The following is a 14,182-nucleotide window of genomic DNA, read 5'->3' as shown; positions in this document are numbered from 1 at the left end:
ATACTCCCACTTAGACTCTACAGAATGTTTTGTACAAACAAAGAAATATGGTAAATCTTATAATTTCATCACTTCAATGGCTCCTGCAGTCCTGAGATACAGCTCCTCCATTGTAATTAAAAGCTGTGAAAAGAAGAATATAACATAATTACATTGTGATTATAGCTTTCTTCTAAAGGTTTCACCTCAGAAGAGCAGTGCAACAATTCCTATCTATCATTTCAACATTTCATCATTTCAACATTTCAACTTCCAAACATGGGTATTCCCACCTGATTGAGCTGCTGTGTTCAAATGCACAGTTTCTAACTTCCTGCTTTCTTTCCTATAGGTTCATAACAGGAACCTACTTTCATTGGACTTCGATCGAATCACCAGGACCGAAAAGGTTTACGATGACCACAGAAAGTTTACATTACGGATCCATTACGACCAGGCTGGCCGGCCCACTCTCTGGGCGCCAAGCAGTCGTCTGAATGGAGTCAATGTGACCTATTCACCTGGAGGGCATGTGGCAGGTATCCAAAGAGGAACCATGTCTGTACGCATGGAGTATGACCAGAATGGAAGAATCACCTCCCAGATATTCGCTGATGGAAAATCATGGACTTACACTTACCTTGAGAAGGTGCGTTTTCTTAGTGCTGCAGTAATGATTAAATGGTTTGGAGATTAAAATGTAATATAAAACAGTTGGAACATGTCATACAGATAAATTCTGTAGGTGTGTTTGTGTAAGAACTTCGACGGTGGATTTTCAACAGGAGTTAAAAGTGCACTTTGTGGCGGTACAGCTATGACTTGAACGGCAACTTACAACTCCTCAGCCCCGGAAACAGCGCGCGGCTCACGCCCCTACGTTATGATATCAGAGACCGCATCACTCGCTTGGGAGATTTCCAGTACAGAATGGATGAGGACGGTTTCCTCAAGCAAAGAGGGAACGACTACTTTGAGTACAACTCAGCGGGCCTGCTGGTTAAGGTGTACAACAAAGTGGCCGGCTGGAACATCAAATACCGTTACGATGGCCTGGGCAGGAGGGTGTCCAGCAGAAGTAGCACGGGCCACCACCTGCAGTTCTTCTATGCTGACCTATCCAGCCCCACCAGGGTCACCCATATGTACAATCACTCCAGCTCGGAGATCACGTCGCTCTACTACGACTTGCAGGGACACTTGTTTGCCATGGAGCTAAAAAAAAGTGCACTTCTAAAACTCCAGCAGTGTTTGTGCAGCATTATCAGACTCCAGCGCAGTTATCAGCACAAATGTAATTAAAACCTGTCTGCTGAACCACAGATGTTGTACTTTGTTACCACAGTCTGACAGCAGAGTTCAACCTGAAATAGCTCTGATGAGAAGAACACGGTAAAATGTCACTTTCTTCTAACTTCTTCTAATTGAAGGAAAGATTGTTGATGTGAAGGTGAAGAGATGCTGCACTGCATCTTAGACGTAACGTGAACATGGAAGCCAATCACCTTGATACTAGTTTCAGCAACCTCTAAGTGCTGAGATACTCCCAGCTTGTTGTGACAGCATTAGAACTGATTCAAAGATATTATTTATTGGTCCAAGATAGGTGCTAATGGGTTTGCCGGAGCAGCTTGTTCATCTCTTAAAGCTGGGGGAGGCAGTTTATTTTTGGCAATGGGCAGAATTCCACAATAACCTTTCAGCATTGTATATTTCGAGTGTTACTACAGGGTAGGCACTTGCTGTAGAGGCGAAGGAAAATAAATGAAAATACAGCCTTTATCCTGCAGCTCAGCCCTCTTTGTCCTAAGGCTATAAACCATTGGGCCTGTAAAACCCTTAGAAATGACATGCTGTGATTCAACATTAGCAAAGCATTCATGAGATCAAGAAAATGGTGGTGGGAGTGGTAAAGCTTTGGCTACAGTTAGCATAATGCTTAAGCTAGCACTTACAACACTCCGAAACACTTTAGTTATAATATTAGACTGTTGGTCAAATTGCATTGCAATGTAGGGCAGTTTTTGCCAAGGCTGAAATGACAATGTTTCCTGCAAGATATTCCACATTGAATCAGGCTTTCCCCATAGGAACACCCTCCTTCTGAAAGGCCCTTGGCATGATTGGTCTCTCTCGTCATGGCTAGATTTTCTAAAGCCCGTAAACAGAGACAAGAGGAGGTGCAGGAGTCTAGTCTTCTCTCCGACCACTTGAATCAGATAATGCTGAAAGGTTATTATGGAACTTTTGCCCCATGATGCCAGAAATAAACTGCCTACCCCAGCTTTAGGAACGATTCTTAATGTCAGATGGATAAAAAAACAACTCCACATTCAAGATGGGAATTAGATTCAGTCTCAACCTGATTTGCATGCATAATATGGAATTGCTTTTGAAATGTTTCTTGTACCTTTGTGGCATACCAGCGCACTTTCTTGTATTCCAAACTTACATTTAGTGACATGTAGTATGTAGGTAATGTTAGGAATAGATTCAAATAAAAAATGTTGTATTATAATTTATTTATACTATTCCCAAATATTTGTGTAATTGGAATAAGTGGAGCTTATATCCTGTTTCAATTTAATTTTGAAAAATGTAAATATACAAAATATAATGAATCTTTTACTGTATTTCAATTCCACCAATAATGCTCTGACTGTTTCCTCCTCTCTTCTACAGTCCATGGTACTGCTGCTCTACAGCCAGAGGCAGTATATCTTTGAATTTGACAAGAACGACAGACTATTCTCTGTGACCATGCCCAACGTGGCACGGCAGACCCTAGAGACCTCCCGCTCCATTGGTTACTACAGAAACACCTACCGGCCCCCTGAAGGTAACGCTTCAGTGCTCCAGGACTACAGCGAGGAGGGCCATTTGCTGCAGACCACCTACCTGGGCACAGGCCGCAGGGTCATCTACAAATACGGCAAGCTTTCCAAGCTGCTCGAAATCCTCTATGACACCACGCGCATCGGTTTCTCCTACGACGAGGTGGCCGGCATGCTGAAGACGGTCAACCTGCAGAGTGAGGGCTTCACCTGCACCATCCGCTACCGGCAGATAGGCCCGCTGATAGACAGACAGATTTTCAGATTCAGTGAAGAGGGCATGGTCAATGCCAGGTTTGACTACGTCTACGACAACAGTTTCCGCGTCACTAGCATGCAGGCTGTCATTAATGAAACACCACTGCCAATCGACCTGTATCGCTATGACGATGTGTCCGGCAAAACAGAACAGTTTGGCAAATTTGGAGTTATCTATTATGACATCAATCAAATTATCACCACAGCAGTGATGACCCACACTAAACACTTTGATGCCTATGGCCGAGTGAAGGAGGTCCAGTATGAGATATTTCGCTCCCTCATGTACTGGATGATGGTGCAGTACGACAACATGGGTAGAGTGGTTGCCAAGGAGCTAAAGGTCGGGCCTTACGCCAACACCACACGCTACACATACGAGTATGATGCCGACGGTCAGCTCCAGGTGGTCTCCATCAACGACAAGCCTCTGTGGCGGTACAGCTATGACTTGAACGGCAACTTACACCTCCTCAGCCCCGGAAACAGCGCGCGGCTCACGCCCCTACGTTATGATATCAGAGACCGCATCACTCGCTTGGGAGATTTCCAGTACAGAATGGATGAGGACGGTTTCCTCAAGCAAAGAGGGAACGACTACTTTGAGTACAACTCAGCGGGCCTGCTGGTTAAGGTGTACAACAAAGTGGCCGGCTGGAACATCAAATACCGTTACGATGGCCTGGGCAGGAGGGTGTCCAGCAGAAGTAGCACGGGCCACCACCTGCAGTTCTTCTATGCTGACCTATCCAGCCCCACCAGGGTCACCCATATGTACAATCACTCCAGCTCGGAGATCACGTCGCTCTACTACGACTTGCAGGGACACTTGTTTGCCATGGAGCTAAGCAGCGGGGATGAGTTCTATGTAGCTTGTGATAACATAGGCACACCTCTGGCTGTGTTCAGTGGCTCAGGCCTCATGATCAAACAAATCCTCCACACAGCCTTTGGAGAGGTTTACCTCGACACCAACCACAGCTTCCAGCTCATTATCGGCTACCAAGGAGGCCTGTACGAGCCGCTGAGCAGACTGGTCCACATGGGCACACGGGACTACGATGTCCTCGCCGGCCGCTGGACAACACCTAACCATGACATCTGGAAACGGCTCAACAGCAACCACATTGTGCCGTTCAACTTGTACATGTTCAAGAACAACAATCCTCTCAGCAACAATAAGGCCATAAAGTGCTACATGACCGGTGAGTTCAGTTAACACATATATGTTTATAGACTCGTGAAAATGCTCATAACCCTGATTTGTAGAGGATGTTAAACAATGATACATGTGTTACAAAGACTTAAATCCATATAAAATGCCCTACCCTGCAACATAGCAAGATGAAAACTGTACATTTTTCCAAAAAGCAAGAATGTAATGTAATTATTCACAGAAACGTTGTGTAATTAGCAAGTAACAGGTGTTAAGTGAGTCCTACTAGAGCAATCAGTAATGCATATCACCTTGTTATGGTGTTACAATGACATGTGTGGAGGGGGTAGATAGTCATTCCTGTGTGAAATTGCTATTTTTGCAGTTCTTCAAACCATACTCATTCTCGGTTGTTTTTTTATCAAATTTGTTGGATTTTATTCTAAACAACAAGCCACAAATGGAAGAACAGACCCAGCTAAAATGAAATTGAAAAGCAGTGTGCTAGAGAGGCTTTTTACGAGCTTGTTTTTCTGCTCTGGCGTGCTCGCTAGTGTGTGTGTGTGTGTGTGTGTGTGTGTGTGTGTGTGTGTGTGTGTGTGTGTGTGTGTGTGTGTGTGTGTGTGTGTGTGTGTGTGTGTGTGTGTGTGTGTGTGTGTGTGTGTGTGTGTGTGTGTGTGTGTGTGTGTGTGTGTGTGTGTGTGTGTGTGTGTGTGCGTGCGTACGTACATGTGTGTGTGCGTGTGCCCAGTAGCTATCGTTTTGAAAGTGCTCGAAGGAACAATGCTGTACGGCAAAGCCCCCTCTGTTGTTGAACACTCAGGTCCCTTCCCAGAAATATCACATCGTTTTGTGTTGCTTTGTGGCAGGGAGGAGGTACATGGCAGTGAAAGCACCCCGGTGGAGAAGGGGAGCACAATAGGTCCATAGAAACCTTAGCCAGGGCTGGTTGTATCAGCCTCTTTGGCTGGAAGGGAAACAACATTTTTAAGGATTGTCTTTAAATACTCTTTACTACGGTAAAACCAATCGGCTTCAGCCAGATTTCATTCACAAATGCGAGATTAAATCCTCATGTTCGTTCTGCATTATATTTAGTCAATATACGTATGTTGACTATCAACATTTTTTTATTTTCCTACAGATGATACAGAGAGGAAAAATAGTCACTTATTGTTCAAGTGGAGTCCAAGTTTCTACTTCTTTCTGCTGAACAAAGCCATTTAGCCGCCTGCCAAACAGAAAGGCGTTCAGCCTCACAATCCACCATTAGGGGCTGACTGGCATTTGAATGTTAAGCAGACTGTTAGATATACTTTAGTGGGTCTGCCTCAATTGTGATTGATGGTGCTGACATTTCCATTCCTTTCATTAAATTATCAGGGTCCTTTCATTGTCCTCAAACAAATTCTTATTTAAAAAAGCTTTATCAGGTGCAACAATGTGGCAGTGCCAATCTGTGACAAACGTTCCCCCCAAGTGTCACAGCAATGATTCTGCTGTCCATAACAAACACATCGAAAGGGCCGGGAAACAAAAGGCTCAGATTGAACAGGTTTCCCTTCCAGTCATATCTGCAGCCTTCTCTGTGATTTTTCAGAATGAATGACGACTTGGGATTCCAGCAGCACCTATGACCACGGCGCTGGTGGCTTCTATTAGACGAAGCACATTATGATGATTACACGGATTTGAATCCTAGACACGTCACTTTCCTCAGCATCTCGTTAGGGAAAAGATGATCGCTGAAGAAGCCGCTGAGTCTTCAACATATCTAGTGTGCTAAGTCTAAGGCTGCCTTGGAGATGACATGAAATTACAGTATATAATGATCAGCATAGCAGACACTCTCAGATATCTCTTGGCTTTTTGTGGGCCCCAGCTGTGTGTCATTAGTGCGGCACCTGCAGGAGTGGACATGAATCACTGCCACCATTCTCGAGTGTTTATTATCGCTTGTCCACTTTCACAAACAAATCAAGTGTTCAGGCCGAAGGACGAGTATTTCAAGAAGACAGCCACTTGATCGCAGAATGCCAACTGTTAATAATGAATCAATCAATTCCTAGTTTTTTTATGGTTTCTCGAGAGCCAGAGTTATTGTGCCTAGTGAGATGCGGTAAATCATTGATATAAAGTTCACTTCTTCATGTCTTTTATACATAAGTATGTATGTCCTCTGTGTAAAGAGTTTCTGAAAGTTTCAGGAAAAAAGACCCCCTCTCTTTTTGTCTTGATCTCGTTTACATCTCCTCCTCGAGCACCATTGTGTTATTTGTAACCAAATATCTCAGAGGGGCGTGGGGAGTGGCGCCTTATTTTCATCTAAAGTAAAAGACAGAGAATCAGCACTTTGAAACAGTGCTGAAACAGAGGGGATTATCGGATGCTACAATGGGTGATCTCTTTGGTATTTGGAGCCAAACACTTCAGAGACATGTTTTGTATAAAACTGAGAACTATAATATATTGATGAAAAAGAGTATAATAGTGGACCTTTAATGTTTTGATCTATCCTCTGCAGATGTGAACAGCTGGTTGGTGACCTTCGGCTTCCAACTGTACAACGTCATCCCCGGCTATCGCAAACCGAACACAGAGGCCATGGAGCCGTCCTACGAGTTAGTGCGCACCCAGATCAAGACACAGGAGTGGGATAGCAGTAAGGTAAAGCTGTCACCTATCCCACCTCTCACCCTTACCACACACCACCCTCTCCTCACTCTGCTTTCCAACATCATTAGCAGGAAGACATGCTCTGTGTAGCCACACTCCCAGAGGAGCTGCCAGCCATCAGGCCCCGAACACAGCCCAGTGAGCCGGGCCCCTGCCCCCAGTCCTCATCTCGGGAATGGGGTCAGGCTCAACAGCTCTTGTAATTGTCCTGCCATTAGGGAAATTCACTCTCCATTCCCTCCACCACTGCCCATTGATTTCATCTCAGCCTTACACCGTTAGCCAAGGTCTGAGAGTAGTAGACATGCTCGGATTCACGCGTTTATCAGCCCCTTTTAAGTTGCCGCCAACTCACCTGAATTATTGAACAGGCCACTGTTGTCCTGGGTTTGGTTACAGTGAATGCCACCCATCAGGAGGCCAGATTCATGTTGAGTAACACTCTGGCTGCGACCCTAACATAGTGGGTATTTGTTATAAAACATTTGTTAGCCTAAAAGCTACTGGTTCAACCAACCATAATAAGCAGGCACCCCAACCAGGCATGATAAACAGATACATCAGTAATGTGTGACTGTGTTGATAAAGTATCCACTGCTGGACTGGCATTTAAAATAAGAATTAAAAACACAGACAAGTAAATGGTTCAAAGTTTAAATCCTCAACTATTTCATGTGACATTACTGTTGTTGGTACATTTGGTTTCCCTTTTTCTATATATATATATATATATATATATATATATATATTTGTGTGTGTTGAGCCTAAACTCTGCTGAGTATATCTGAGCTGGGATACTAGTCTACAAATTAGTTGCAAAAGAATATGCAATTTAATCCACAGACTCCCTAGCTGTTCCAATTTAAAATATCTGAGATATGATGGAATAGTGTTTCGTATAAAGATTATTAAATGAAACACTTGTTTTTTTAGACATGCAGTTGCAATTATAAATATGTAAGTATTCACCTCAGACCTCACACATGAATTCAACATTTTTTAAATGCCAAGAAACCATTTATCAACAGGCATTTTAAGCCTTTTTTTCCCAATGATCTAATAGATTTTAATTGCTAACGAAGTCATGATGGTTCAGATGGAGCCTTTTAAGTAAAAGTCATTAACCATACTTTCAGAGAGGGCAACAGATTGCTTCCATTTTTACCATGAGTTTCTTGGAAGCACTCTTCATAACTAATACATTAAATGAATCTTGTGTTTTACCCTCAGTGACTCAAACTGAAGTCCATTTGACACATAATACCATTAGGCTAATTATTCATCTACAACCCAGCTAAGTATATAATTACCCATGACAAAAACCCATGGCTTATAACACCCTATATCTGCAGGTTTACCTCGTGTTTGTGGGAGTATATACCCTGGAGTATATACTGTAAATGATATGTAAGGAAAGATTGAGATCATTCCTCTCTACTATGTGTATGAGCTGAGGCATGATATTCTTATCTAGAATTCCTGCTTGGAAAATGGTGATCTGAGCCTGTAAATGCCACGCTGATCCTCACCCAGATGGGTAGACCAGCCTAATTAAATGAAGGGTTCTTTGAAGCATGAATATAGCTTTAAAACTACACATGGTACATCCTTGGCATTTCATTTTACACCGAAGCTTGCCTGCCTTCCTCTATCTCTGTTCATTTAAGCCCCTATTTCGCCATGCTGCTGAATCCGTGCACAGATTGAAAAATGCCGTGAGGGGCCAGACAGATGAGGTTTCCTGCCGCACCAGGCTTGATCTCTCATTTTGGGCTGTGCTGGAGGCTGATTGCACCCCACACTACATGAATGATGCCTCTCTGGGTGTGTCCCATGAGGGTGTTTCAGTAAAGTGGAGGACATTGCCCCCCCCCCACGGCCCCTGGGACGGCTGACCGGGTCACACTGTTGGCACGGTAAACAAACATGGAGTGGCATGGTGTGATGTGTCCCCCCAGGCCATCTCTCCCGAGGGGCCCATCTGCACAGCTGCACCACCCCCTCAGATTGTCCCTCTTCATGTAGGATCTGATGCAGTGTCACGTCAAAGAGCGGGGCACATATGCAGGTCAGTGAATGCCCCTCGCTCGCCCGCCCCACCCACTCCCCAGCCTTTAGTCGCCCTCTAACGCAGAGACATAATTAGAATCTGGCAGCAGGACCTTGGATGTGACTGGTCTCACAGATTCTTCTCTTCAGGGATCGCAAGAAGGAACAGAGTTTGAGAGCCTTTTCATTGCTGCTAAGATGCGTTCAGGCGACTGTCTCGCTGTGCGTTGGCCGGCGTCCATTTCACATCACTTCCCTCGTTTCAATGTTTCTTTTCCTTCGCCGGGAGCTTTCTCTTGTCAAGTAGTATAAGGACAAAGTATTAATTTTGTCTCAAGGGAATGCGGTATCTATACAAAGTGTTAATTCCCTAAAGGAAAGATCAAAATAAATATACATATACACACTAGTTAGCAACCGATTTCTGCTTCATATTTGGCACAGCATGGCTGTCACAACGCAGCTATTCCACCCTTTTTTAAAATATCATGCCTGTCACAGACGATCAGAAAGATTTGCACTCGCTAACAAACACCTCTGCCCCTACCTTGACTTTGTTGGCTATATTCACAGCGTGGCAGCAGCAGGGATTTGTTTGGTGTTGATAATATATGTGTAGCACTGGCATCATTATTTAAAAACATCATGTTTTAAAGATGTTTTAATCAAATGAGAATGTGGGATCAGTGTGATGTGTTCTATCTATACAACCTGTGAGCCCTTATTTTTACACCCTTCAATTTATTGCTAACACATGTGTTGACACCTTGTTGTTTTATTTCTAGACCAGAGCGAAATACTTTAATTAAAGAATGTTTGATAAAACATTCTCAAACTAGTTCTTAATGCAATCTGCTTCTAACCTTTGATGCTCACTTTTATTTGTTCATTTCCATCACATTAATACACGTAAATATTACAAAAGGTGTCAAATCAACCTCACTTAGTCATATCTGTTAGAAAATATGGTTTATAGTCATATCTTTGGAAAATGTAATGTTTGAGGTGTTAATGTAGCAAAATATATCTATCTTTTGAAAAACAGAGCGACAGTGCCAGTTATTCCCATCTCAAATCCCTCACCCTTGAATAAAGGTTACAATGTGTGATATCAAATATCTAGAAGAACGTCTCCTCCAAGCAATTGTATGATATTGTGCAAACCCTTGTCTTGCTTAGCTGACAAAGCATTTCACTGTTTATGTAGATGCTGTTTATTTAGGCCTGCGTGACTAACCGCGTTCTCTTTGTTTTGCAGTCTCTGCTGGGTGTTCAGTGTGAAGTTCAGAGGCAGCTGAAGGCCTTTGTGAAGCTCGAGCGTTTTGGTCAGATCTACAGAGCCAAAAGTGCCGGATGTCCTCAGACGGAGGACAAGAAGATCTTTGCCTCTGGTGGCTCCATCTTCGGAAAGGGGGTGAAATTCGCTATCCGAGACGGTCGCATCAGCACAGATATCGTCAGTTTAGCCAATGAGGACGGGCGGCGCATGGCAGCAGTGCTGAACGACGCCTTCTACCTGGAAGAGCTCCACTTCACTATCGCCGGGATGGACACGCACTACTTCATCAAAGTGGACTCGGTAGAGGGAGACCTGTCGCTCATCGGCATGACGGTGGGCCGGCGCACGCTGGAGACCGGCGTCAACGTGACCGTGTCTCAGGTCAACACTGTTCTGAACGGCAGGACTAGGCGCATCACGGACATCCAGCTGCAGTACGGCGCTCTGTGTTTGAACACGCGTTACGGCAGCAGCGTGGACGAGGAGAAAGCTCGCGTGCTGGAGCTGGCCCGGCAGAGGTCCGTGACCCAGGCGTGGGCCCGGGAGCGCCAGAGATTGAGGGACGGAGAGGAGGGGTCCCGCACCTGGACCGAGGGAGAGAAGCAGCAGCTCCTGGGCTCGGGCAAGGTGCAGGGCTACGACGGATACTACGTGGTGTCAGTGGACCAGTACCCCGAGCTGGCAGACAGTGTCAACAACATTCATTTCATGAGACAGAGCGAAATGGGCCGAAGGTGACATGAAAACAAGGCTCCAGAGTCACAGTCTCAGATGTAGGACATGGGACTTCTTGCCAAAGACAGTTGTGTACATGACCACCAGTTTGTTTTTCTCCTTCGACTGTGCTCAACTTGGTTTTTAATATACTGTAAAAAGAGAAAAAAAAGGAAAAAAACATGGTTGCAATCAGTTGCACTGTATTAATAGAAGAGTGCCCTTCTCCTTTTGAAGATACTTTAACAGTCTTTGCCCTCCAAGTGCGGCTGCTAGAGGATGAACATTTGCGATGTCTGTGACTTATTTTTGTGACTCCATTTCCTCGTCCCTGTTGGTGATTCTGTTCAAAGAAACCCGAGAGGAGTATTGGTAATGCATTATGTTCACCGGCTAACTCTGCAGCCAGACTTGCAGATTGTTATTCACAAGCTTGCTCTATTCTGCCTCAGCCAAGGAGATTCCTTCTCTTTTAGTCACTTATTTTTTATACTTGAAACCCCTCATCGCCCCAGTCACCCATAAATAATGAGAGAGATTTCTGTTGGCGGTAGAGCCCTTCATCAAAACCCCAGCTGAACTCAAAGCACCTTCATTTGTGTGATGCCTCGTACTTTTTCAGAGGACGATTGATACTCATCTGAAGCTCCCTGACTGTGCATGTCCATGCCTTCTTTATGAACTACAAAACAAGCTAGACTGCTTAATCAAGCTGCAATGTTATACATGTAGTAAGGCCAACACAGGGGTACAAGGTCACTCTTTATTTTCTGTGTATTTTATTTTTTTAAGTGGAATTTTTTCGTCATAGGAAAAAAAAGGAAGACATTGAATAAATTATTCTCTGGTCCCTTTTATTTGACTGTGGTCAAACTCGATTATGGAAAAATAGCTAAGAGCCATCCCTGTAAGAAGCTACTGTGGAATTAATGTCTGTGTTAAACAACAAAAGGTATTTTACAGGAATGGGTTTGAATTACATTTTAGTTTTGTTTTATAAATAGCTATATGAATTAACAGTATAACAAATGTGAATTTAAAAAATAATGTGAACTATTGTCCCTTTTATTGTTAATTGTTGTACTTGAACAATACTTAAGGGTGTTTCAACACATGGAATAAACTATGGAAGGTGGTTTAGTTTAATCAATTACTGTCTGTTTCATGAAACCGACTACATTTGACTGATCTTCATTTGCATTTGAAAGGCAGTGTTTGTTTATGAATGAGCTTAAGTCAGTATTCCTCAACACAGTGTCGAATCATGTAAAGCTTGGGATGAGAATATTTTTAAAAAGAAAGACTACCCATTGTCATCAGTGATACGTACCACGTTAACATACTAGCTGCTGAGAGGGAGAGGCTTCACATTGTGCTGTTGGTGAGATGAAAGAAACAAATTGCCTTTGCCCGAAGGGCTGCCCGCAGGTCAGCATCCAGAGTGCTTTCATTCTCCGGAATAAGACTCCACTTGGTCCCCTGGCTGCGTTAGACCTGCAGGTGTACTAGTGCCCGTTTACAGACTAAAGGTCGTCCATACACGCCAACCTTGGACATAACCCACATGGACACATTCTAGCTCCCATTTGTCCGTGTCCTCCTCAGTGGAAACCGCAAAGGACAATTCTGCTCATTCGGAAAATGTCATTACTCAAGAGGAATCAAGACTATTTTGGAAATTGTGACATTGATTTTACATCTGGTACTTTTTGAACTATGCCAATCCACTACACACTATGATTCTCTTATCATTTTGCAACAGGATATGTGTGTGTAGGGGACGGGGTGGTGGGAGCATGATTGAGCGTCTCAGTCTGTAAACAAAGTATACCGTTATTATTTGTTCTGCTGCTAGTTGATTCAGTGACGTTTTGTTTCCAAAAAAATATGTATGTTCAACATTATATGAATGAAGGATATTTGCATTGTGGAATATTGCACTGAGAACTGTCGCGTCATAAGACTGTATCTTTTTCTAAAGTTTTGGACTCATTTTGAGTTTTAGTTTGTTCTCAACACTGTGTTTTTAGCGCTTCTCTTTGATCATGTAAATACGAAGACATCCAAGTAAGCTGTAAATAAAATGCAAATGTAGATACCTCTTAGAGCTACATCAGTGACCCTGTGTAGTCTTAAGGTAGAAAAAAAATAAAGGGAATATTTTGTGTTTAATTTTGGTGTTTTGTATGCTGTATATTCTACATACTACAGAAACATATATTTCCAAAGCTTTATCTCAAACTAAGACGCAGAGAAATATCTGAGGGATTATCCTACTGTCACTTGATTACCACAGTTAATGTTAACTGGATACCCGCGGACCCTCATAAAGTCCCAAAGACATTGAATTTAAAGATGAATTCATAAATATGGCTTTAGTTGGTATAAAAGAAACCGATAATGCTGTATCTTTCCTGTAGTGTGTTATATGGGTTATTGTACATGTAAATGGTCGGCAAAGGCTAAAATCCCAAAGTCCCCCCCCCCCTCCAAAACTCCTCCATTGGAATCCTTTGTTTAGTTCTGTAACATAATGGCATCACTATGTAATACTCACGCTTCTATTGGCTAGCGCTCCAACACATTGTACATGAGGCTATGGGGCGGGACATCTTTAAGCAGTTGACCAATCACTACAGGGCTGCCTAGCTAACCAATCAGAGCAGACTGAGCTCTGGTTTCAGACTGAGGGTGTTTCTCAATCTCGAGTAAAGCTGCTCCAGAGCCACTATGTCAAGCATACTACATCATCAAGTGCCGCCGAAGTACTGTTCCAATGTCCAGCATACTTGGAAATCTACCGAGCCCGGCGTACTTAGTTTGGAGAAATTTCAAGGCTGCACATGTGTAGACTCCGCGGTCTTAAAATCCCCACAATGCTTTGCGCACGGACCAATTTCCCCAAATCTGTGGTGGAAAATGTAAGGCGGGGCCTCTCATATGAAGCACACTTGCTCGCCTGTTCCATTCTTCGTTTTCCGAGGCTAGGAAGGATTCTTGCCTCGCTTCTGAAGCAAGTGACTCGGAAGACATGTGCTACCAAGCAAGCGTACTCGACATTGAGAAACACCCAGAGGGTGAAAAGCGGCGCTGTAGTATGAGAAAAGAGCTTTTTGAACATTAAAGCATGTAAACATGTCACAGTAGAGGCACTAAATATGAACCTGAAAATGAGCATAGGGCCACTTTTACTCTTTTTAAAGTCCTAAAAATGCTAAAACCTAGAAAGTGTGGTTT

At 43.5% G+C, this 14,182-nt stretch overlaps 1 protein-coding gene across 5 annotated transcripts in view; it reads left to right on the top strand.

Moving 5' to 3' along the window:
• tenm4 (teneurin transmembrane protein 4) overlaps positions 1-13,194 on the top strand; it is a 154,334-nt gene extending 141,140 nt beyond the window's left edge. For all 5 annotated transcript variants that reach the window (XM_034097617.1, XM_034097615.1, XM_034097614.1 and 2 more), the window contains 4 exons: positions 332-628; positions 2,662-4,276; positions 6,752-6,894; positions 10,211-13,194. In XM_034097617.1, the coding sequence (XP_033953508.1) occupies positions 332-628; positions 2,662-4,276; positions 6,752-6,894; positions 10,211-10,969 (2,814 nt within the window). In that variant the 3' untranslated portion in view covers positions 10,970-13,194. The remainder of the gene's footprint in view (positions 1-331; positions 629-2,661; positions 4,277-6,751; positions 6,895-10,210) is intronic.
• Positions 13,195-14,182: the final 988 nt, after the last annotated feature.

Source organism: Pseudochaenichthys georgianus, chromosome 13 (assembly GCF_902827115.2).
Source record: "Pseudochaenichthys georgianus chromosome 13, fPseGeo1.2, whole genome shotgun sequence".
Taxonomy (NCBI): Eukaryota; Metazoa; Chordata; class Actinopteri; order Perciformes; family Channichthyidae; genus Pseudochaenichthys; species Pseudochaenichthys georgianus.
Note: the sequence above shows the minus strand (reverse complement) of the source record. Positions and strands in the feature narration are given on the sequence as shown.